Source organism: Pezoporus occidentalis, unplaced genomic scaffold, assembly GCF_034315485.1.
Source record: "Pezoporus occidentalis ecotype Australia unplaced genomic scaffold, CSIRO_AGI_Poc_V1 ctg39, whole genome shotgun sequence".
NCBI classification, from domain to species: Eukaryota; Metazoa; Chordata; class Aves; order Psittaciformes; family Psittacidae; genus Pezoporus; species Pezoporus occidentalis.
The window spans coordinates 4,923,041-4,947,559 of record NW_026915713.1 but is presented as its reverse complement, the minus strand read 5'-3'; the positions used below and the strand labels follow the sequence as shown (position 1 = coordinate 4,947,559).

The following is a 24,519-nucleotide window of genomic DNA, read 5'->3' as shown; positions in this document are numbered from 1 at the left end:
CCAAATTTTAACAGCAGAGGCCACTTCACAAAAAATTCTTCCCCGGATTTTTTAAAGCTTAAATGATCAAGTATTTACTGAATAACTTTATTCACACTGTTAGGGCTGCCCACACAGGCAAAGCTAGTCATACACATAAAGCAATTAATTATATTATCAAATCTACAGTTTACAAGCACTGGTTTATTTTTATTCATACAAAAAATGGAAAATCCACCTAAGTCTTGAGAACATCAGAACTAAAAATGGAAATTAGTATTGAATTAGTTTTCTAAATACCTTGTCAAAATTCTGCCACATGAGCAACTTTTATAACTGAAGAAGTTCTGACTGTTGAAAGTCTTCATTAGCTTTGTCTAATTATTTAAATTGAAAGACCTGGGTATTAAGGCTTGTCAGCACAGGTTAAATTGACCAGCAAAAATATTTCTGAATAGCTCTTTAAGGGTAACTACCTGTTCAGGAATAACTCTAGAAAGCAAGTGATTTTAATCTGGGACAAATTTGCTGTGTCTTGTGAAAATTAAGTATTTTGAACAGAGCATCTGCACAAAATGATTAATTCCACAATAAATAATCTAGAATAGCATTGCAGATAATCACTCTTTGGGAAAAAAAAACCAACAAACCACAGCACAAACCCTCTATTTTGCCACAGACTGGCTAGCCTTTACCATGCCTGTCTAATCCATAAGGCTCAACACAACTAATGAACAGGATGCGTATCAAGCACCATGAGAGCAATAGTGAAAGTCAGTGGAGTCTCTAGAACCAGAAACTGCTATAATAGAAATCAGAGAATAGAATCATAGAACAGTTAGGGTTGGAAAGGACCTTAAGATCATCTAGTTCCAACCCCCCTGCCATGGGCAGGGACACCTCACACTAAACCATGTCACCCAAGACTCTGTGCAGCCTGGCCTTGAACACCGCCAGGGATGGAGCATTCACAATTTCCTTGGCCAACCCATTCCAGTGCCTCACCACCCTCACAGTAAATAATTCCTTTTCATTTTATGAAATTTTCTTTTCATTTATGGCAATTTCTGGTTCTTCCATTTTGAAATTTTAAAATTTTGAATTAAAAAAAAAAAATCAACCCAACATTGAATAAACATTATTCTCGTGGCTAATGAAAGCCCTCTAGAACTACACAGTGCTAAAATTAAGGCTGTCCATGTAACCATTAATGCGTTGTACTGAAGTTTTTGTTGTTTTTTTAACTTGTATCACTTCAGGAACATGAGAGATCTGTTCCACATAGAAACATTAGTCTGTAGCCATGGAAAAGGCTGTTGTAGAACCTCTTGTCATATTTGTTTTTAGGACCAGAAGATTCATAGTTAGTGATGCAGGGACTGCAGAAAGTCTAGTCTCTTGGTTAGGACACCTGAAAACAGCCAAAGAGAACTAGGTTCTCTCTCTGACACCAACTTCTAGTTCTTGTGATTCAGAATGAGCCAGTTAAGCAAAGGTTTTGAAAGGCAATAAAGCTGTAACTGGAATCCCAATGCGGTGTGTGCAAACAAGAAAACTGCAGTCAACAGGAAATGTGCTCAAATACTCCAAGAGCTACTATTACTCTGAAACTGGGGCCCTAACCATCTCTGTCATGGTTTAAGCTTAAACCATGACAATCTCTCATGGGGTATGCTCCAGCAGACAATTTGTTCAGGACAAGAAATAATTCAGCTCCAAATTTTAGAACAGGAGTAGCACCATTCCACCACTTCTTGAGGACTGCATGAAGATAAGTGAATTGATACTTCTGAAATACTCAAGTGCACTGGAGATGAATTCCATAGAAAAAACATATGAAGAAATTGAGAATTCCACCTTTACGACAGCAGATAATAAACAAAACATTGAACAAAACACTAACATAGGATTTGCATTTGGCTAGAGTACTGTCAACCTGTGACCTAAGGATCCAATGGAAAAAAAAAAAAAGGAATACATTATTATATACCTTGAGATATGCACCTAAGGGGTACAACTACATCTTGCCATCACTGACTTTTCATTGCTTTACTTGGCCACCACAATGAGTTTCTTTCATATATTCTTTTGTGTGTGTGTGAAATTCTAAGTGGGATGGGCCTAAGGTATCTGTAAAGTTTCATTTCTATGCTGTTGCTTATGTCTCTGAGATATCTGTCCCTCTGAGATACGATTTTGAATAGAGGAAGGCAGCCATATGACAAATCCACATGCTGTGGAACTGAGAGCAGAAGATCTATAACAGAGACACAGAATAAAGTATTACAGTGACAGTTACCAGAAAGTAAGAGTGTAAAAGTGCCTAAGGATGGGAAAACAAAATCATAGAATAGTTTGGCTTGGAAGGGACCTTCAAATGTCATCTAATCCAACCCCCCTGCAATGAGCAGGGACATCTTCAACTAGAGCAGCTTTCCCAGAACCACATCCAGTCTGGCCTTAAATGTCTCCAAGGATAGCACATCCACCACCTCCCTGGGCAACTTGTTCCAGTAAAATGTAAAATGGGAGTAAAAGGAGAGGGACTGGAAAGGGAATAAAACAAGGATAAAAACATGACCAAGAGAAGGAGAGAGAGGAGACAATGTCTACAAAAAGGAAATGAGGGAAATGAAAAGATCAAGCCAGGGGAAAATAGAATATACTCACAAAGCCAAGTTAGGAAAGAGAAAAATAAGAGTGAATTGGAGGATGAAACAAAACCCCCCAATGACCTAGGCTGGTGATGAAAATGTGATAGTATTTCCTCCCAAGGTGGCTCAAAAGAAATACCTGACCTAAGAACTGTGAACTTTTATTTTCTATTGGCATATTGGAATATGACATTTTGTAGATGTTGAAAAGACAGGTTGAAGATAGGGTTTGCTGAGCAGCCAGTCCTTCAAGAATGGCATTGATACTTCCCCATTTACAACTTCATTCTACAGACTGACAATTAGACCGGAAACACAGGATATATATAATATATAAATTCTTATAATAATAATTATTATTATATAAATTCTTGGGTTGTGTTTTCTTCTAGAGAAGGAATCAATTTCTGAAAATAAACTTTTGCATCTTACTTCTATTGTTTTGGTGTTAAATTACTTCCTTGGAAAAGAAACTGCTTTGGTGATTTGTTCATACTTTCCAGGAGGAAAGTAGAATTTGGCCTCAAATAGATCTCAAATTCCTAGCAAAAATGAACACAGTTGTCTACTTGCTCATGAATAGCAAAGAGTGGAGCAAATATGACAAGCATAACAACTACTCCCAGGTAGTCTTTTGCAGTCATAATTCAGGCAGATTTCTTACTGACTCTTATTAGATCAATGCTTGTTATGCAAACTGCAGCCCTTCAGGGCAGGGCTGCATAAATATGAAAAAGTGACCCACAGTTAAACCAATTCTTTTACATTTATTCACGCTGATGAGGTAGAGAGATACACAGATGACAATACATATTCATAACTATTATATACATACATTCCACTTTTTGATCAGTTATGAAACAGATTTCTTACATCCAAAACCATATTGCTTTGAAACCACCATCCCATCAAATTCCCACGTAGCTAATTACAGTTTTAATTACAGTTAATGAACACTTAAGTGATATCTTCTGCTATTTCAACTGGGTATATTAGCACTGCTTCTTTAACTTGGATGCAGTGCTGTCATTGAGAAGCTGAGCTCTTCACAACAGTGCAAGATGAATTGCAGCAGACAGTGAAATAATCCTTTGCTACTTAATAAGGTCAAGCTCTGCAGAATTTTTGAGACAAATTCCATTTGCAATACTGTGCAGTGCATTACTTGTGGCACGAGCTGCAATTAGTCTCTCAACTCTCATTGAAAGAACAAGGGAGATCACAAGTGCCTACCTGCCATGTGACTTTGTCATATCTACTCCAGCAAAGGTCTTTCAGGTCCACTGAGCTAACAGGTGCTATATAAAATTGTTTTAATTTGATTATATTCATATCAACCTATACAGAAACATAGGAAATACCATTTTGGATCAGACCAGTCATCTGTGCAGTGGAGTACACCATCTCTGACAGAGCCAAAACCAAATACTTCAGACATACTAGAAAACCTCATCCAAAACTTTGGATAATCTGCTCCAGGTAATTTTTTTTTTTTTCAGTTCCAAAGCATGAAGATTTATTTCCCTTAAAAGTATTCTATCTGAAGTAATAGTGTCTGTATTATTTTCTGCGTTTCCACTAACAATAGCGTCCACTCGATTTTAATTTCTTTTATTAATGTGTTGTTTTTTCTTTACATTCAACACCCTAATAATGTTAAACTAAAATATAACCTTCCAAATTTTTTCAATGCCTTTTTACATAGAAATACTACACAAATCCATGCGATAATTGGAACGCACAACTTTCAGTGCAACCAAAGTTTTGGAATTTTAAAGTTTCTCAGGGTAAAATAGTCTTCTAAAATTTCTTAGTTTTAGTATCACCAGTGGCATAATTTAAAATGATCCTGGCAACTGTTTGAAACATGCTCCAAAAAATGATTTGGTTCTCTCATACCTAGTTAATGAGTGACAAGATAAAATCATGGAAGAAAAGCCCATAAAAGGTTATTAAACACAGTGACATAGACACAATTTCTGCCTCTAAAGGTCTTTAAAATGTAAATTAATGAAAGTCAATAGTATGCCAAAACTTCGTTTAGACTGCAGTCTATTAAAAGAAAGGTACCAGGCCTTTATCATCAATCCAGATTTTTTAGTTTAAGAATTTTAGTAATCAAGATGGACTGAAAATGACTTGTCAAGGTCTCTGATGACCTACTTTCCATGAGAGAAAAAGAGGACTGTCATATATCTACATGATAAACTGAATCGTATAAATGTGGTACTGCAGCAATGGCAATGTCTGCAAGAAACCTTACCTGCATAGAAGATTCCATCACTGATACCACAGTTACAGCATCTTCCACAGTCACAGTATCCCTAAACATCAGCCGGGCATGAGCTATCGAAAATAAATGAAACAGAGAGTGTGATATAAAACACCCCTATCTACATAGGTACATATCATCATGATAAAGTAAAAAATTCAGTCTAATTTTCATCACAGGTCAGAAAAAGTCTGATTTCCTCTAACTGGTCTGAGTCACAAATTTCATATTATATTATTATATATTTTGTATTAAAATGTTTTTCCCTACAATAATTTTATTTCTTCTTCCTTCCTTAAAGACACCAAACAAAACAGATTTTTGTAAATGGACATAATGCAAAGAATTTACTCTATGAGGCTCTCCTCCTAAGTGGCTGTAGAAACACACACAGTTCTTTATCAGTAAGAGAAAGGCAGGTTAGTTAATACTATCTATATAATACTTCGAAAGAACTAAATGCTACTAAAAGCCCCAATCATGTGAACACATAAGAATGGAAGAAACACCGAATGTGAAAATAGCATGTGAATCCCTAAAAGTCAGGAATGCCGCTTAAATAATTTCTCCCCCCAAATGGAGAACAAAATGTAAATATCTGATGCAGGAAGCACCACATTGCTGACTGGCATATAAAAGTATAAAGACCATTTATGATTGCTATACAAAAATACAGTACATTCTTTTCAATTCATCCTGAAAATAGTTTACATGCCATTTCATAAGACAAAGTCATGTTAAGACACAGACCTACTGCTTCCTTTGGTTTTGTTCATATAACTGAAATATGATTTGAACTCAAGAGTTGGAAATGCTTAAGTCACTGCAAAATATCGACTTGATTATTGACTCTTTAGAAAACAAAAAGATGTTATTTTTGATGTTTTATCAATTTGAGGATAGAAGCAAATACTTAGCTCAAATGAAGTAAACTAAATCCTGAGACTGCTTTTCATCAATACAAATAACTTCTGAGATTTTCCTCTCAAATACGATTTCTTCCAGTGGTTTTAGTTTTTACTATGGGTGTGAGAACAGCAAAATTAAAACTGATTTTGATAATCTAAATGCAATACCCTTCCCCAAGTCTCTTTACATTAGAAAGATAAAACAATACAAGACTCACCTATCTCTACCTCCATGGAAAAGCTGCTACTCTGCTTACTGGCTGTAATTATACTCCACATCTATTCATTTTATGAAGGTTAATTGTTTGCCTAAAAATAAAACTGCCACCACTTTACCTTCTGCAAGGCGGATCAAACTCTCTAGTAAGCGAATGGTAGTTCGGGCAGCATTTCTGCAGTCACTCTGACGCTGCATTTGATAGTAGCGTACAAGGATCAGGTTGCTCTCACCAGACAATTTTGGCTGTATATTTTTGATAAGGCAGAAATAGGTTTTCATCTTTTCCATGCTCCAGAGCTTTTCGGATTTGCTTGGGCAACCTGTGTTACAACTGTCTAGTCATTAATTCTGTAACAATAGACATTAAGCTTTTTCCTAAGAATTCATGTTAAATGGACAGGTGACTATAAAAGACGCATTACCGTATTTCTGGGGCATACTGAGTTGTCTGTACACTTGCCTTCAAGGACTTGGTCAAATTCCAGTGTGGAATTTTACACAGCATCCAATTCCTCTCCTATCAAAATCTACAGTAAAGCCTCCAGTAATTTCAACAGAACTGCTGTCAGACTTACTGCCCACCAGATGGTACAATCAATACCAAGTGCTCCAGCATTCCTTAAAATGTTAAAATGCTACACTGAATGCATGTATCTCCTCTGGGTGTTCTACTTTGTAGGAGCCAAAAGCTACCTGCCATATTCTGAACATTTTTGTAGGGAAACATTTGGGAAGCAAAGGAAGCTAGCTGAAGAAGTTTCCTCTAATCACTTCTTGCCAAACACAGATCAAGGCCATGTTGCTGAAGTGGACGGAGAAGGAGCTGGTTAAAATTGTATCACACTGCCTTCCTTAATTCCAAAGCACTGAGCTCCATATAAGGAACACTACTGTTCATTCTTTGAGCCCTGAAGCACATGCAGCTCAGATTTGTTCTGTCTGAATTAAGTTTCCTATTAACAGTTTGTACAATTGCATGGTGTGTAGGATCTGCACATGAAGCAATGTAAAAGTGCAAGATGGAAACTATCTACTTACTGAGCAGTCCAGGCCAAAATCTCTTGTAAATGATCATAAAGTGTTCTAAGTTTACTGCTGTTAATTAATTAGTGGTATCTACCTTATTCCTACTTGAAAAACAACCATACCACAGGCAACTAGCATAGCAAAAATGTTAGGCACTGATTAGTATGAAAGACTCAAGAACAACCAACTAAACTGAAAAATGGGGACAGTTATAAAAAAAAAAAAAAGCATACCCCCCCCCCCCCCAAACACTCCACTCCCCCAACTACTTTTACCTTTATTCTGCAAAATGAAGGACGAAACGATGCGGTCCCATTCCTCGTTCTTTGTATCTAACAATACTAAGACCAGGTCAAATCTGCTCAACAGGGGACTGCCAAGAGCTATGTTGACAGAGACAGTCTCATTAGAGTCATAATGGCCTTTTGGGTTTGTTGCTGCCAGGATAGTTGTCCTTGTATTAAGCTTGCAGACCAAGCTAGAGGAAAGTATGATGAACGTTATGGCTGAATTAAATTGGGTAGGAGAATGATTCTAAAGTGTTAAAAAGGATCACATTTTTATGTTATAAAGAGCACATCTTACCTTAAAGATCATAAGAGCTAAACAATATACACAATTATTGTATTAATATATAACATATACAGCATTCCTCAGAGAATAGAAACTATACAGAAAGACAATTATCAGGATGCCAAAAGTAACTAGGCAATATTTCCATGAGTAATCTTTATACACAGCTATCATGGAATCATAGACTAGTTAGGGTTGGAAAAGACCTTAACATCATCTAGTTCCGCGCCCCTTGCCATGGGCAGGGACACCTCACACTAAAACATGTCACCCATGGCTCTGTCCAACCTGGCCTTGAACACCGCCAGGGATGGAGCATTCACAACTTCTCTGGTCCTTAAACAGTAAAATCTAACATAACTTTTCAGAAATAAGTATTACTTTGCTTATTTATACAGTATAGAAACGCATTTTAGTGCTGGAAAGCAACGTTTTACCTTGACGTATATTTTAAGAAAGCAAAATAAAGTGTAATATGATTCCTGTATGTTATGAGTATGAACCAAACCGGATGATGGCAGCCATATCAACTGTTCCTCCAGGGAAACAGCCATTTTCCTCTTAACCATGCTATCCTGGAATGTGTTTCTAGATGTAGGGAGAGGTTATTTTTATTCTAGTAGTCCAAATGTAATCTTTTTGGTTAAGGCAGCAGCAGAGGTATTCTAACTTTGGTTTGCCACTGAGCTATTTCTAGTCAGCTCCTGAGTAACTCCTCCCTCACATCCTATATTCTTCTATAACTGAGAGGAAGGACTACAGATCTTCTATTAAACAGTGGGGAAAAAAATACAACCTTGTCTTATCTCCTATGCATCAAAATAAGACCTAAATCAACAAAGTGCTTAACCTGTCTGTGCAAAGTTACTACTAAAAAAATCCTCAACACATGTAGTCCTTAAAAGTGAGCAACTGAGGCTACATGTGCAAGTTAGCAAACTGTGCTTTGAGGTCTATAAAACCAAGCCAACTGCAACAAAGAACACAGCTAAAATACATCCTTGTCTTATTAAGTAGATAGGACCGTGCTGATTCCAAGTATTTACCCCCAGCTGCATTACTGGGCTAATAATCACTAAGGTGAGTGATACATGACTTGTCTGCTGTCTGTCAAAGAGGGTAAAGAGAACTCCACTGGACATGCTCAGAATAGAGGAAGGACATGATCAGTTACAGAAACCAAGAAGATGTGATTGGAGTAAGAACTGAGTTAAAGGTGACAAGGTGGAATATGGAAAGGATGATGCTGTTTGAGCAGCAATTCCAGAAATACTAGCCAGGAAACGATATGGACCTGGACAAGAGCTGTGTATGATTGACAGAGTAAGATATGAAATCAAAGTGGCAGGGAAGGAAACAGCAGACTTGAACACACACTACTTTGAAAAAGAAAGCAAAGAACTTAAGTAAGCAGGAGTTTATGTCATGCGCAACACAGAAAATTCACCAGCCTGGAAATCTGTTGGTCTACTTTTGTTACCATGCAATATTCTGGATTTTAGAGAAATTAAGTCCTACTTCCCAAGTTGCAATAAGAAATCCACAGAATTCCTCATTTCACATATGATTATTATGAGCACTTTCAGCAAAGGACAACAAAAAGAACACCAAGCCTTCTTAGGAACGTGCCCTGGCCTACAGTGGTAGGTTGAAAACCGAACAGTGAAATGGGTATGTATTCATTCTGATCACTTGCAGTCTCTGGTCTAGTGTTCTTTGAAATGTTGACTCATCTAGTTTAATAATACTGCTAAGAACAAAACTATTAAGTACAGCAAAGAAAACAGATATATTTAATCAGCATGACAAACCTCCCTCCAACTTGTAAATACAAGAGAAACATCTTACATTTTTATCACATGTTAACATCCGACTTACCCTGCCTTTGCAACACTGATGGTTTGTTGCTCCATTGCTTCATGGATACTGGTTCTGTCATGTTCTTTGATACTACTGAACTCATCAATGCAACAAAGGCCTCCATCTGCAAGTACCAGTGCTCCAGCTTCCAAGTTCCACTCCCCAAAGTCCTTCACAGCAGTCACTGTCAGACCTGAAGAATCAATTACTTCAGTCAGTCTTTTCCTTAACATGCAGGAATGCTCTTGATTGAAAGAAAGGGACCCAGGACCCAGTCCACTGGCTTGTGCCATGGACAGATGTCAAAACAGCAGGTTAACTCCACCACACACCTCTGCCATGTAACTCACTTTACATGTATTGGTAAGAAATCCCACTGGTGTCTGGCAGGTTAGCCTGGACCTGTGGAGCAGACTCTGTTAAGCTTCCCATGCTCGATAGTGACTTGTTTTAGGACTTTGCTAATTGAGCAAAAGAGATTAGGGTAAGAAGACTAAACCTACCAGATACAACTGAAAATTAGGGCAAATGACATTTAGCAACTCCTCCCCACCAACTACTAAAACAGACCAAAATTTTGGAGTTGCAAAACAAAGGGGGGGGAATAAAATATTTTGAGTGTCTTTTAACACCTGGCCCCAGGAAGTGCAAGACAAATTCTCACTTTTAATCCCAGTAAATCTACACATGATACACAACTCTGGGAGCATGGCAGCTCAAAAACTTTGCACAACTATGAGAATGGCCACTCATTATTAAGGATGTGCATATCCTTTCAAACTTATTTCCTATTTCCCAGCTTCTTCTCTATCTTTAGCCCTTCTTTTCCACTCCAGTGTTCAGATGAAAATATCCTAGTAGTTGACAAGCTGCAACCAGCCAAAAATCTCCTTGAATGCTACAGTAAAACCTGCCCAAGAATACTCCCCCCACCAGCCAGCTTTGTTCGTTTTGGGGAGGACAGTCTGCAGAAGCCTTTTCATCACTGTGCAGCCCACCAGAGTAGCCACTTGTTCATAAATGGCCAGCAAAAAGTTATTTGAAATACATGCTTCCTGATAACACAACACGTACTTTAGATTGCCGTGAGGAATCTACTCCACTCTATCCAATCTTTCTTGGCTTCCTGGCCTCTGCACTGAACAGCTTGGGCAGTCAGTCATATGACATAATAATAAAAATGAAAAATAACCTCTAGCCTTGTGCCAGATGTGGAGAATGCTGTTAAAAAGCATAGCAAGCAAGAGATCAGGCAAGTGTCTGACAATGACATTTCTCTGTAAATAACCAAAAGCGTCATCACCTTTCCAAACCTTGCATGGGATTTGCTGAAGGCCAAAGGCCCCTGTGCCTCAGCCCTGCGCTCTCACTTGCTGCAGAGCTGGCAGCATTCTGCTCCCACCAGCAGGGCTCTGCCTTCCCACGCAGGTGGAAAGACGGCTCCTACATGCCTTTCTGCAGTGCATATTCCACTACAGTCAAGGGTTCCCTGCAGCCAGTACTGGTGCCTAGCTGTGTGTTTATTTCCACACAGAATCTTCTCTTGTGGTGACGGTACACAACCCACACCCCATGAGTACCGAGCACCTTCTGCTCTTTCGCTACAGAAACATGAGGAATGAAAACCGGTGCTATACAGTGCTGCCACTCCTCCCTATCCCTTATGCATGGCAGCCACAAGATGGCCTCTTCCAAGGGCCTCCTGCTGCCACACAAGATGGCCTCCTCTATGGCCCTCATGCTGCTGCACAGGGTGGTCTTCCCACTGGGCCTCCTGCTGCACAGGGATATGTGTTCTTTCGTGGTTTATTAAGCTATTTAAGCCTTTCTTTGCAAATACAGGAATGCAATGGCTTCTTGACAGCACAGCTGTGTAAAAGACACACTTTGGTCCCTACACAGCCCCTCTGTGGGTGGCCTCTGGAGCAGCAGCAAGGTGCATTCATAGCAGAACTGTGGCCCATGCAGGGAGCCAGGGCACCCCACTAGCAGACCCTTCTTTATTTGGGGTACACCCCAGCGAGCAAAGTGCTGTTACACTGCCTCTGGGTACACTGCCTTCAGACAAGTGCTGGGTGCCATGGTGCTGACCAGGACAGTGCAGCTCCCCTGAGGGGTTGGGCTCTTGTGAGATGAACATCCCTGGAGAGCCCAGAGCCCCTTCAACACTCTGACCCAGCGTGAAACCTGGGCCACCTCTGGGAACAGAAAACGGGAAAAGCGAAAAAAAAAAGGGGGGGGGGCGTGGAATAAAAGTCTTAAAGAAACACCACCCTTCGCGACAACCCCACAGAACACGGCGCAGCTCCCAAAACCGCGGAGAGTCTAAGGCCGCGGCGCCAGTCCCGCCCGCCCCGGCTCCGCCTGCCTGGGCTCGGCCGCCCTGGCACAGCCCCGCCCGCCCGGCGCGGCCGTTGTGAGGCCGTTTCCGCCTCGCGCCGGGCGGGGGCGCCGCCGCGAGGAGGCGCGGTCGGAGCGGGAGCGGCGAGGCCCATCTTGCTGCCGCTCGTCGGCCGCGCTCGGGGAGGAGGGCCCTAGGCCGGCGTGCGGCCAATCCGGGCGGGCGCTGGCGGCGAGCAGGGCAGAATGGGCTGTAGTTTAGTGAAATAGGAAAGCTGCAAACAGTGTGGAGTGCTCCCGGTGTAAATAAAAGGGGGAAAAGAAAAGTTTCTACAAGTCGCAGCTTTGCAGCCTCGCTCGGGCAGCGGCGCGGGGGGTTGTGCGTCGCAAAAGCCCAACACACTGGACTTTATTGTGCTGCGTTAGCACGCTCTTCCTATTGTTTGTGTTTTTTCAAAATATGGCAAAGGTTCAGGTGAACAATGTAGTGGTGTTGGATAATCCATCTCCTTTCTACAATCCTTTCCAATTCGAAATCACATTTGAGTGCATAGAGGACCTGTCTGAAGGTGAGTACGTTTTTCCCGATACGGATTTTGTAACCCCGGGCTCTGCGTTTCAGGGGTTTTAAGGCTTAAACTTTGCTCAGGCCTGCTTCTACAATTTACCAGTTTCTCCTTCGCCGCATCGCCGTGCCGAGGCGAAGGGATGGATGGGCTCGCCCGAGCCGCCGCCGGAAAACCGCTCTCGCCGAGCCCGGCGGGGAAAGTTGGCGGCGTTCGCCCGCCCTAGCCGCCGACTCTGGGCCGTCTCTCCTCTCCCCGCCGCGCCATCGGCGAGCCGAGCCTCAAGTTGCGAGGAACTTGTTTGAGTGGTGGTAGCCATGTTGCCAGCTTTGTGTGTGCGTGGGGGGGGGGGAGCGCGACAGGGAGAGGGTTAACCGGGCTCGGCCGCCGCGCGTCCCCGCACCCGCGGGGAGAGGGGCTGCTCCGCGGCCGGCGCCCCTACGCTACTCAAAGCGCGGAAGACGCTCCGCGGACAGCGGTTCGTTTGACTCACTCTCCATTTTAATACTTAATTATTTTAATTTTTTTTTTACGGCTGTGAGGAGGTGTGGGCGGCCGGGCTCGCCCCCGGGTGCCGGCAGCTGCCTGCCGAGGCGGGGTGCGGCGCGGTAGGTGCGGGGGACCGGTGGCACAGCGCGGTACTGTATGGCACGGCACGTTGGCTGCGGGAGCCCTGCCGGTGGGGGAGGGGGTCGGCCGCCAGCCACTATTTTTGGAAGTCACTCGAAAGTTACTGGCAGCCGCCGGAGGAGGGGGGTGGCCCCGGCGGCGCCGCCCCCCGGCGACCCCCCTCCGGTGTCCGGGGTGCCGGCCCTGCTCCCTGTTGAGGGGCGCGCCACGCCGCCGGCGGGCTTCCTCCCGCCTTCCCCTCAGCCGGGCGGGCCGCGAACCGCCTTCGTCTCGGCGGCGCTCGGCAGCGCCGCCTCCGGGCCGCCGGTAGGCCGCGCCGCGGCTCTCCGCGAGAGTCGCCCCGAGAGGCCGCGCGTCGCCCCTCGGGCGGGAATTTTGAACGCCCCGGCTCGGGGTGAGGAAGGTGGCGGCGGCGGCCCGGAAGGGCAAGTGGGGAGCTCCTGGTAGCCGAGGCCGCACTGCTGGGGCTGCTTGCGAGCGGAAGAGGGAAGCTGCCTGGTCCCCGGCGGAGACCAGCGCCGCCTGCTCGCCGGGCAGCCCCAGCGGCCTGAGGGGCGAGGGGAGGCAAACAGAAAACCGGAGTTGGCGAGTGGTAACACCTGGCAGGCTGTCTGGCGTTGTGGTTAAACTTGCTTCACCCTGCCTGTCTCTGTAGCAGTTTACAGTTGTGGGTGCCGGCGGCCTGTGACAGCGCGCTCGGTGGAACGTCTTGGCTTGCTCTATTCCATCGCCCTTGGGAGGGACAGTAGCGCTGGCGGGAACTTCATAGGAAGTCCCGTCTGAGCCTGGGATTTCCTCTAGGCTTCTGCCGCTAGTCTCATGCCCCTTTACAACCGGCCGAGACGTTAGTCGGAGCTATCTGTACCAGGATGTGCTTCGTGCCCATCTCCAGGTAGCTGACTGGATCTCTAGTCAGTCTGGACTCATCTGGGATACCGTATCAGACCCCTCGATGGCAACCGCTGTGCGAGGCGACAGAGCCTGTCACATAGGCTCCGCACAAGGCGTTATGCCTTTCTTTCTAGTTGTGCACACCTGTATGTGCCGTGCCTCTCACTCTCTGGATTTATGTTAGGGTTAATCTGGGACAGTCGGGATGACAAGAATTCTAGATGGTCTAATGCAAAATTTTCAGTTTCCTGCCCCCACCTAAAAGCAGGTTAGACTACAGGATAAATTCAGGACGAGCACTGCTATCTTTCACATTTAAAAATAAGGTTAAACATTGCCTGTGTATACTCCATGAAAAAATTGCTGTCATTGCCTTAGCCTTCATTTGTTTACTGTGCTGTTTTCTTTTCAGCCAGTCCTGTACACCACTGACCCCAAATTACTGAACTCCAGCCATATTGTGTTTTTTTTTTTTTTAAAGTTGTTGTTCAGTATCAAGGTACTTAAACAACATTAAATGTATGATTTAAAACTTATTTTTAGAAAGTCCATTTTTAGTACTAAATACTACTGGTTTATAATGAACTTTACACTGTTCTAGATTAATGGCACAGGATGGTGTGATAATCTTAAACAGTCTTTCTTCTTGTAAGTACTAACTTACTCGAAGATGCTGACAAAAGAGGTCCTTAATTGTCCTGGGGGAGTGGCCTGCAGTACTTGCAGTAGCTAGTACTGCATGCTTAAAAGGTAAATAAAACCTCCAATACAGTACCTGACCAATTTCACTGTGTTGTATAAAGGAGTAAGATTTCTTCCCAAGCCCTGTTAATTACATTCCTTAAACCCCCAAACCTGCATTGATGATAAACATGATAAGCAAGAAGAATTCAAGTTCTGTTAAAGCGCATTTTTTTTTTCTATGCTTAAGTTCCATTTCTGTGTCAAGAAACCATAATGCAGACTTTTGGATTTTGCAGAGCATAGTAATAAAGTAGATGTAATAAGGTCCAGGTTTGTGCTTTTGCATAGACAATTGAGGCATTGTTCATAAAGGGGGGGGGGGGAATATACTATGTAAGTTATTTAAGACACAGTTTTTAAACAGCAATTAAAAAAGAAAGTTATAGTTTTCTGTAATGGTGATCTTCCCTTCCTCTGGTTTAAAAAAACCCAAAACACAAAAATCTGTATTTAAGATTAGATTTCTTTGTGTAGTTATACATGTGATTTTTAATCAAAAAGTGAAAGGGAAAAGCTGGCCCAGCTTTTGTAGTTTCAGCATTTGTAGTTTCAGCTTTCAAACACCTGTGGTGGAGAGGGTGAGTTACAAAAAAACCTCTGAATTATAAGAAATGTTTGATTTTGATGCATTATTTTAAGAAGCAAAATGCTACTTTTTTTTCTTTCCTGTAGATCTATTTCAGGATGTGAATAAAATCCAAGCACCAATATCTTTGAGAATATGATCTAATCATGCTATCACAATTTTACGTACTTCTCAGGTTATGCAGGTTACATATGAAGGAATGGAGGCACACACTTAGTATGCCTGGTGCTTGCACAGTGAGTTTTCTTATTCTGTTTACTACCTTAAGCTGTGAGGTGTATACATGGAAGGTGAGAATTTCTTTTGGGGAGGTGAGTTGGTATTCAAGGTGTGCAGTGTGTTACAGGCGTATAGAGGCATCATTGCTGTATTGCAGCCATTCTGTCAGACTTTGAGAAGATGCTGAACACAGCTTCCAACAAGTAAATGGGCCCTGTCCTCTTGAAAATTAACCTATGAAAATGGAGGGATTCCTGCAGTACTGCCTGCCTGCTGAGAGATGGTGGGATGGTCCATGAGGAATGGGGCAGGCACTGATAAATTTCCCCAGTGAAGACAGGTCCTTGTTATGTTAGGCCTATTGTCAAAGAATTGATTTTAGGTTATGCAACACTGTAGACAGGGAAGAATGGAGTACCCTTGACTGTAATGATAAATAATGGTAGCTTTTGGTTTTGTTTGTTTTGTTCTAGATTTGGAATGGAAAATAATTTATGTGGGTTCAGCTGAAAGTGAAGAGTATGACCAGGTGTTAGACTCTGTTTTAGTAGGACCTGTTCCTGCAGGCAGACACATGTTTGTATTTCAGGTAAGTTTAGTTTAACTCTTTCCTAAAATGGTTGTGTTAATTTGTTTAAAGATGACTATCAAACTAAGAGGCACTTGAAAAATAAGGGTAAGCTAGAAGAGTATTTCAGTCAGCTCTTCAGGTATGATACATGTTCCTTTAAGATCTGTTCATGAGCTGCTATTTCTTGCTCCTGGTATTTCCATGGTAATACTTTCACTTGTGGCATCAATAATTGGAGACAGTGGTATAAGTAGTGTTCCTGTAGCTACTGGTAACTTTGGCCAGTCTGGTTTATAAATGTATTCTAGATCAGTCTGTAATCAAGAGTACTTGTTAGCCTGTTTTACACCAGCACCATCAGGCTTAACTCTACTGCAGCTGGTGGCAGTTTTGAGACAACGAGGAGCACTATGTTAAGGTAGACAACACCTTTAGAAGATCAGGCCAACAAACTAATTTTAAAACTCAACTAGAACAGTAAAGAGTTCATTCCTGTTTGGTGGAGTAAATGTTCAACCATTATATTTGGCTAAAAGTGCTAAATTACATAAAAATACAGCAATTTGTAAGATAAAACAGAATGCCAACAGTAGGTAGCAGGCATTTGGGATACAAGTGTGTAGATCAAGACTGTCCAACAAACTGGAGCATATGACAGTCCTGTGAAATACTGCTGTTAAAGCTAAAAATTACTAAGAAGAAATAATGAAGGGAAGGAGGAAGGAGAACAGGAAAAGAGCAGTACTAAGGTGGCTTACTGGCCTATTCTGGTTTCCATTTTAAGTCGGGGTGGGGGGGGGGGGGGGAAGAACTGAAATAGACCTGCCTAAATTCTAAAGAAGTGGGTCTTTTGTTGTTTGTTTGGTTTTTTGTTTTTTTTTTAACCAAAATTATGATCTAGCTCACTTTTTTTCTCTATTTATCAAATACTAGTATTGTAAACTGAGAGCAAAATCTATCAGCAGAAAAATAAGATTGAAACTTGAGTATGATCTATTGTATAAGAACCACTCGACTAACTAAATGCTATAAATTCACTTGACTATCTAATGGTAAATGCATGAAGGAAGTATGAGCATTAAAAATTGCTAATGAATACACTTCCGTATTTCTCAGTTACTGTAACAGTTTTAAAACAGTATCAGTGTTTTTTGAGCCATCTTGATTAATCCTGTAAATTCAAGGAAATGGTTTGTTGTTTTTTTTTTTCCTTAGAGGACAGGCTAAAGGAACAGGATTAGGCTAGAGGTTACATTTATTAACCACATGCGCGCAAATTGGTCTTGAAACACTTCTGTTTGGGCTTGGCACTGGGCCAAATTTTTCTACACTGCAAGTGAAGGAGATGTGTAACAAATGCATCATTTATTAACAGTTCTTCCATTATCAAGCTGCTAAATCTTATGGCATTAATTGGTTGGAAATAGGTGATCCTCTGTTGCCCTCAGAAGGGCTATCTTGTAGCACTATATCCAGAAAAATCATCTGGTGTTAACATTTCTAATTTAAAAGATGCACTGTTCTCAAAGTTACGAGGACTCATTGATGGTGATGGGAAGGAGCAGGAGGCAGGTGCCTAAAAAGGCATGTAGGATAGATTTATCAATTGTATCCCTGTTATAGATGACAGTACAGCTAAATTGAGAGTCGACATGAGGACTTTTTGCTTAGATTGGAGTAAGTCCTGTAAGAGTCAGTACTCCTGTGTTATATTCATAAAGTATCCCTTTTATTTCTTATGGAAGTACTGTTGGTCGAAGTATCCTAGACTTCAAGAGCAGTGGATTTTAGGTGAGGGTAGGACTCTGCTAATATATACACAGGAGACCACCAAGACAGGGATGCAATAAGTCTTTGCTGATGACTGAAGCTGTTGTATTCACCAAACTGAAGCAGCCTGGGAGATGGAGAGAGCTAGCAAGGGAAGGCAGAATGGGGCAAAGCACAGAACTGCAGGAGGCATATAATATAAAGAGATTGTGCTCACTAGGGATAGCACAAGAAAAGGACCCTTGCAGAGGTGTATAAAATTTCCAGCTAATATGTACACGGTATATTTTTCTAAATAGGAAAATGGCTGAAATGGCAAGTAAAATGGAGTTTCACACAGATAAAATCCCAGGGATAATAAAACTATCTCTTTTGAAAAGAAGCTGTGTATCAGGTTGGGAAGTCAGCCTTACATACAGAAAAGATGGAAAATTATTGTGTTTTCAGACTTAAAACAATCATATTTTTAAATATTAAAAAAAAGGTTCAATTAAAGGCCCAGAGCTTGGCCTTCCTGTTTCTAAATACCAAGATATATCAGTAGTGAAACCTCATTCTTTCTCTTTGTGCACTTGAGGATTTTCACAGAAACTTCTCTTTGAGAATATAAACATATAAGTAACTTACTATCTTTAAGTGGGGATATGATGTTAGCTACCTACACTGCAGTAACAGGTATGTGAATAATTGTATTGTGGAAAAGCAAGAGAATTCAAGATGAATATATTGAGTGATTTCATAAAATTCCTAAGTAATTTCTAGAATAAGAATGACATTAAGACAGGGTTTTTATGCAAAAGTTAATCTATTGTCTTTTTGCCTACCAAGAAGTTTGCAGCTGCTGACTTACCGCTTTATCATATCAATGTCATATTATTTTTCTCCCACCTGTGTATGATCATTTGTTCCCTATTCAATTAAGAAGTTTGATGTCGAAGGCAGGAAGTTCAAAATTTGAGAAAACAGTTTCAAACAGTGTTCAGTGTCTTTTCCACTCAGCAAAACAATACTTGGTAGTTAAGCAGAATTAAAACAGAGTATTTATTTCCTTGGGTTCACTACTGTATCATAGAATTGATGCCAGTAGGAACCTGGAAGAACTACAGTTGCTGTTAGGGAGTGAGTTGAGTTCCAGGGGGGGTTAAATGGAACAGTATCCTCTTGCAATATATTAGTCTGTAACTGCCCACTGTGGAATTTAAGGTAATCAAATGGTCCCGGGCACTGTTAGAACAAGACTACTTAACTAGAATAGTGATTTAATGTGGATTGGCAGTTCTTGTGATTTCTTCAAGCTTCTATATTTGCCTTGTTCCTTGGTCATCTTTTCTACTCCCCTATGTGAGTGGTAAAGCTACTTGGTCACTTTCTTTCCCTTTGGGGTGGAGGAAGTTGTGTTCTACCTGATTCCCTGGTTGCTTCTTCCACTAGTCTAAGAGGTCCGAGTCATCTAATTCTGCAAAGTGCCTACAGCTTCTTATCAAAAGCTAGATTGGTTTGGAGGCTTAGAATTGAAGTAGTAACGAGCAGAAGGCAATGCTGCATGACCACTAGCTTCCCAGTTTCACAGTGCTGGAGCATATAAAGACTACAGAAAACTATGGATGAGAGGGGCAGCAGGAATCAATCCTATTTGTCCTCTCTCCTTAGGTAAGATTTGTTACACTCAAACCACTCTAACATACATTGTTAATACCAGCTTGTACTTGCAACACAGGTGTTTTGTTGGTTTCATAGCTTCATGTAAAATTGTAAACATGAAGCTCTTTCATTTGTGCTTAGATTGCTGCTACTTTAAATCCTGTAGGAGAATGAGGCATCACATTTTATCAAAAATGTGTAGTTGGAAGGATTTTAAGGGACTGTGAGCCATGTTTACAAGGCAATTTTTATTATTAGTAACTGCCGAGCCATGGGTTAAGTAACTGAGGAAGATTATAAAAGTTGTCTATTGATTAGTATTGCATCTTGGCTGAAAATGTCAGATATCTCTGTGATGATGCATTTAACTGCATATATTTTAACAAATGTAGGCAAGTGGAAGGAGGTGAGAGAGTAGTTTATTCCTTTCCTAGAACTCTCTGAGAAAGCTCAAGCCTCATCATAGCCTGCTCCTGCTTTTCTTACTGAAGTATAAGTTACGTTCTATATTTTGAAGGCTTTAGTCTTTTTAAAAACACATGCAGCAGACATATTCAACCAAAAAAAATAATAATCTTACTTTACTAAATTACAAGACAGGCTGGAGAACAGTGAGTTAATACACTTGCTCAAACAACAGTTCAACTGATGATGTATTTAAAAGCAGATTTGTATCAAAACTGTAATCATGTATGAGAAATGTCAGCACACTTACTGTATTCCAAGCAATTCTGTCTCTAGGGTATGGTGTCCTAAATTCAGGGTTAATGTTGTGAGAGCAGGTATATTGTCTGGTTAACTTGAAGAATAATTTTGAATACAGTCCTTACTCAACTGTTAAGACAAATACTTAAGATTCACCTGCTAGATAGGTATGTGGTATCAATTTTATTTTAATCCATCTTCCCCTTTCACATCCAGGCGGATGCACCTAACCCAGGGCTTATTCCAGATGCAGATGCAGTAGGTGTAACAGTTGTGCTAATTACATGCACCTATCGAGGTCAAGAATTTATTAGAGTTGGCTACTATGTAAACAATGAATATACTGAAACAGAACTGAGAGAGAACCCACCAGTGAAGCCAGACTTTTCTAAGGTAAGACATGTTTTGTTCTAGTAATACAAAGGTATGCTTACAGAAAGAGGTTTTTAAGAAATGAAGCCAAATCCCAAGTGATCCCATAAAGTGCATGAAATGAGGCATCAAATAATGGAAAAGGCTGGGGGAACAAGTTACAGGTGACATGCAGAACATCTTGAAACCTACAACAGCTGCCACTGTCTTGAAGCCTTGGCTGGACTTGTTAGTTTGCATAAGTGATTGGGAAGTATTTACTGAGAGTGTGCTTCCTTGGAGAACAAAATCGGCATTACTACCAAAGCAAACTTTTCCTATGATCAATCTTAACTTTCATAATGGTGGTAAGGTACCATCCTCCAGTTAGCTATGTATTATCTTGAAAATGGTGAAAGATTAAGAGAAAGTGTTTTCCTTTTTGCTGCATAAATACAACATCTTTTCAAAGGAGAAGGAAGGCCAGTCATGATAATAAAATGTGACTAATGTCTAAGCATGTCCACTGCCACAGTATATATATCTTCTAAATCTAGGTAATGCTTCTACTTTTAAAACTTTAGTAGACAAATTAAAATTCACTTAGTTAATATAAAGCATGGTATGATAATCTCATATAAGGAGGGGTTGTTGATCCTAAATGAAGACTGCCTGTTGGTGGAATTGGTACAATTATTGCAAGCACCATAAAGTCAATGTGAAATTTTGTGAAGTACTGTGGTTGTAAAATCTTTGTGGGGGTAACTTGCTTTACTAAAAGCTGGCTAAAATAACAAACAGTTGCACTTTACTTGCAGAGCTGTCATACAGCCTTGAACTCACTGAACAGTTAAAATATCTTCTCAAGAAAGCAGTTACTTTTCTGAGTAGGATGTTAGAGTAAATGAACAAGTGGTGTGTTTCTGACCCAATGATAGTAGCTGTAGATTCAGGTTTACGTGAATTACCTTTTCTTTTTACACATACAAGGCTATGGAGAGAGTAAAAGGGAAAAAATCTGTGTACATGTGAACTTCACTTTAAGATGTACACATTATGTAATCCGTATATTTTCTTCTCTCCCAGCTTCAAAGGAATATTTTGGCATCTAATCCCAGAGTCACAAGATTCCACATTAATTGGGAAGACAACTCTGAAAAACTGGAAGATGCAGAGAGCAGTAACCCAAATCTACAGTCACTGCTTTCTACAGATGCATTACCTTCAGCATCAAAGGGGTGGTCAACATCAGAAAATTCATTAAATGTTATGTTAGAATCTCATATGGACTGCATGTGACTAACCACCATCATTTTGGTACTGTACATGTGTTAAACTGTAAAAACAACCAGAACTATTTCCCTCAAATTCCATAAGTACATAGTTGACATGCAATGTGAAGAACTTGTTTTAAAACATCCTGTAGAAAGTTTATATTAAAAAAAAAAAACAAACAATATTTGAACAAATTGTGGAATATAAATACAACTATTTTTAAGTAATTGCCTTTTTTCTCTAATGTGTTATTCTATGTGGTCTAAACCAAACCTGATTAAAGTATACATATTGTCCCCCCTCCCCCTTTACTTTGTAAGCACTGTTAAAGGCTAAAAAAACCCTGAAAGTTAAAGCATTCAGGCAAAATGAAGGAATAATGCTATGTCCTCAGCTCTGATACACAGTTTGCCAAATATAAAGTGCTGTTTAATAGCAGCTTAAGAACAAAACTGTCATTAGATGGAGTTCAAAGAAAAAAGTATCTCATTAAAAAAAATCCAAAAATGTCCTTTTGCTGTGAAAGCAGACACACAGTGTAATTTTAGGTGCAAGCTTCTTCTCCTTTCAAGGCACATACTTGTTACTTAAAGCATGCAAGTTGAGATTTACCATCTGCTATCTTGGATATATCCTGCTGCTGCTTAGTCAAACTGTGGTTCATTAAGGACAGTGTTTCACGTGGATTTGGGGAAGTATCTCAGGAAAGAACCCTTTTCAGCCACCCTAATACCATACACCATTTGGTGAAAGGGTTCAAGCAATTACTGGAAAATTGAAGTAGCATAAAGGAGTAGCACAAATGAAAAAAAAAAAAGTAAGATTGTGTGTGACTGCAGATTGGTAAATTTATTTTCAGGTGTGCTTTATTCCTGTAGTTTTTTTTTCAGTAATAAGGAAGTTAGATGCTTGCTTTCTGTTTTTTTTTGAAACATCTGAAATTTAATGCTTTTCTGTTTTTTTCTCTACCCTCTAAGGCAATCCTTTGCATTGGTAAAAATCAAAATGCAAACTCTGTTGTGGCAGGTATGACACACTCTAGATTACGTTCCCTGCCCTGAAGTTCTTGCAGAGACACCCTAGTACCTGAGGCATCCTTGAAGATAAAATGAGCTAAGCAGTAAATTGTAAAGACTTCAGACATAATTATGACACTAAGAATTTATTCATTCCAGTCCTCCTTAGCCTCATGCATTTACTGTGACTGTGCATTTAAAATTGTGATCTGTCATGTCAGATACAGGAATATAGTTCTGCTAGTTACTAGTAACCACCCAAACTGTGAACCCTTGGAGGTTCCAGACCCTTAAAAAAATGAGGGAGATGTCATATGACTAACAGTATAGCTGTGAACAGAGCCCTTTCTGCCTTCTGTAATAGGAATGAAGACATTCCAAGCAGTTAGCACTTCTGTCTTTCCATGTCATTAGTGAAATTGTCTTCATTTCTAACATGTATATTTTTTAAATTGGAAAGGAATGACCTGATCTGAATATACATGTACTTGCACATGTTTTGTTTCTTCTTTGGAAACCCAGTAGTACCTATGGTAGCTGACTGAATGAAACCCATTAATATTTGGAACTTTAGTTCTAATGTGTGCTCTTACAAATCTCTCTAATTGTTTAAAGTGATGATTAGCAATTCAGAAATATTAACACTCCAATATCTGTATAACAACACAACTGGTCCAGCAAAACAGCAGTTGCTTCACTTGAGGGTTAAAATTATGTGGACTTTTAAGAAAGATCTTTTGATTTTCAGTTATATTGCAACTTTAAGGTGTAAAGTGACATTTTTGAGATTTTTCATGCACTTTATTGTTCTACTTGTAAATCTAAGATATCTCTTAAATGTAAGCATGTAAATAACTTGGTTATCTGCCTAAAGTTTGGCAGGCTAATGAAGTGTGCCTTGAGCTAAGGCTATTGTAGTAGTATTTCAAACCCTTGCACCTATTGAAGATTCAAATGAAAACATGAAGCAAGTGCAAGCTGTAACCAGAATTCATGCATGAAGGTTTCTTAAAAGCATATGCCACAAAGTGATGAAAGTAAACTGCTTCCATTACTGCTATTACTGCTATTGTAGAATCAACTACAAAATACAGTCGGCAAAACTGTCACCCAGCAAACCAATTAATCAGAAAGTGAAGATCTGTTCTTCTGTTTAAAAGGAAAAAGAATCACCTGTGCATGAGGCTGCAGTAGCATTCGGCACCACATCACCTGTTAACGCTAACACATCCTAGATACAGTTGGCCCACTAATTACAGGAAAGAGAATCACCCTGCTGTGCTTGGTGAAACTGGAGGACACCTGTACCTCAGGAGAGCACCTCATGATCTTTGCAACAGAAATGGTCTGTCTTTGCTTTTTGAAAGAGTGAATGCCTCTCAGTCTTATACGCGTACGTACAGATCTTAGCAGGCCCTACACAGTGTCTTCTGAATATTGCATTTCCTGGCAAAATCACATTCCAAGACATGGAATTAGAGAAATCAAATTCTAGTACTCCAGAGGCTTCAGGTCTGATCAGCAGGCAACATCACAGCACAGACTTAGTGGTATTAAAAGATACAGTGCATATAAGGCATCTCTGTAGAGACTTGTCCCTGATGTCTTGAAAGTTTTGAAACGGGAGACTGTACATATGACATAGTGGCAGCTGGGCACAGTATTACAGTTTCAAAGATGAGTTCCCCTTCCCACGAACCTTTACTTGCAGAGACCACCGAG

At 40.6% G+C, this 24,519-nt stretch overlaps 2 protein-coding genes across 9 annotated transcripts in view; one reads left to right on the top strand and one right to left on the bottom strand.

The window, feature by feature from the left end:
- The window catches only part of MCM9 (minichromosome maintenance 9 homologous recombination repair factor), a 45,529-nt gene that overhangs the window by 4,077 nt on the left and 16,933 nt on the right, over positions 1-24,519 (bottom strand). The window contains exons 7-10 of one of the 5 annotated variants that reach the window (XM_062632416.1): positions 9,511-9,685; positions 7,335-7,537; positions 6,150-6,353; positions 4,897-4,979 (exon numbers count right to left, since the gene is read on the bottom strand). In XM_062632416.1, the coding sequence (XP_062488400.1) occupies positions 4,897-4,979; positions 6,150-6,353; positions 7,335-7,537; positions 9,511-9,685 (665 nt within the window). The other 4 variants (XR_009967352.1, XM_062632417.1, XM_062632420.1 and 1 more) reach the window with 4 other exon arrangements.
- On the top strand, positions 11,933-22,008 carry ASF1A (anti-silencing function 1A histone chaperone). 4 transcript variants are annotated; one of them, XM_062632423.1, is made up of 4 exons: positions 11,933-12,401; positions 15,942-16,057; positions 20,372-20,548; positions 21,593-22,008. In XM_062632423.1, the coding sequence occupies exons 1-4, from the start codon at positions 12,293-12,295 to the stop codon at positions 21,803-21,805; spliced, it is 615 nt and encodes a 204-aa protein (XP_062488407.1). In that variant the 5' UTR covers positions 11,933-12,292; the 3' UTR covers positions 21,806-22,008. The 4 variants fall into 4 exon arrangements, with proteins under 4 accessions (XP_062488407.1, XP_062488409.1, XP_062488406.1 ...); XM_062632425.1 differs by lacking the exon at positions 11,933-12,401 and adding an exon at positions 12,739-12,876; XM_062632422.1 differs by lacking the exon at positions 11,933-12,401 and adding an exon at positions 13,029-13,422.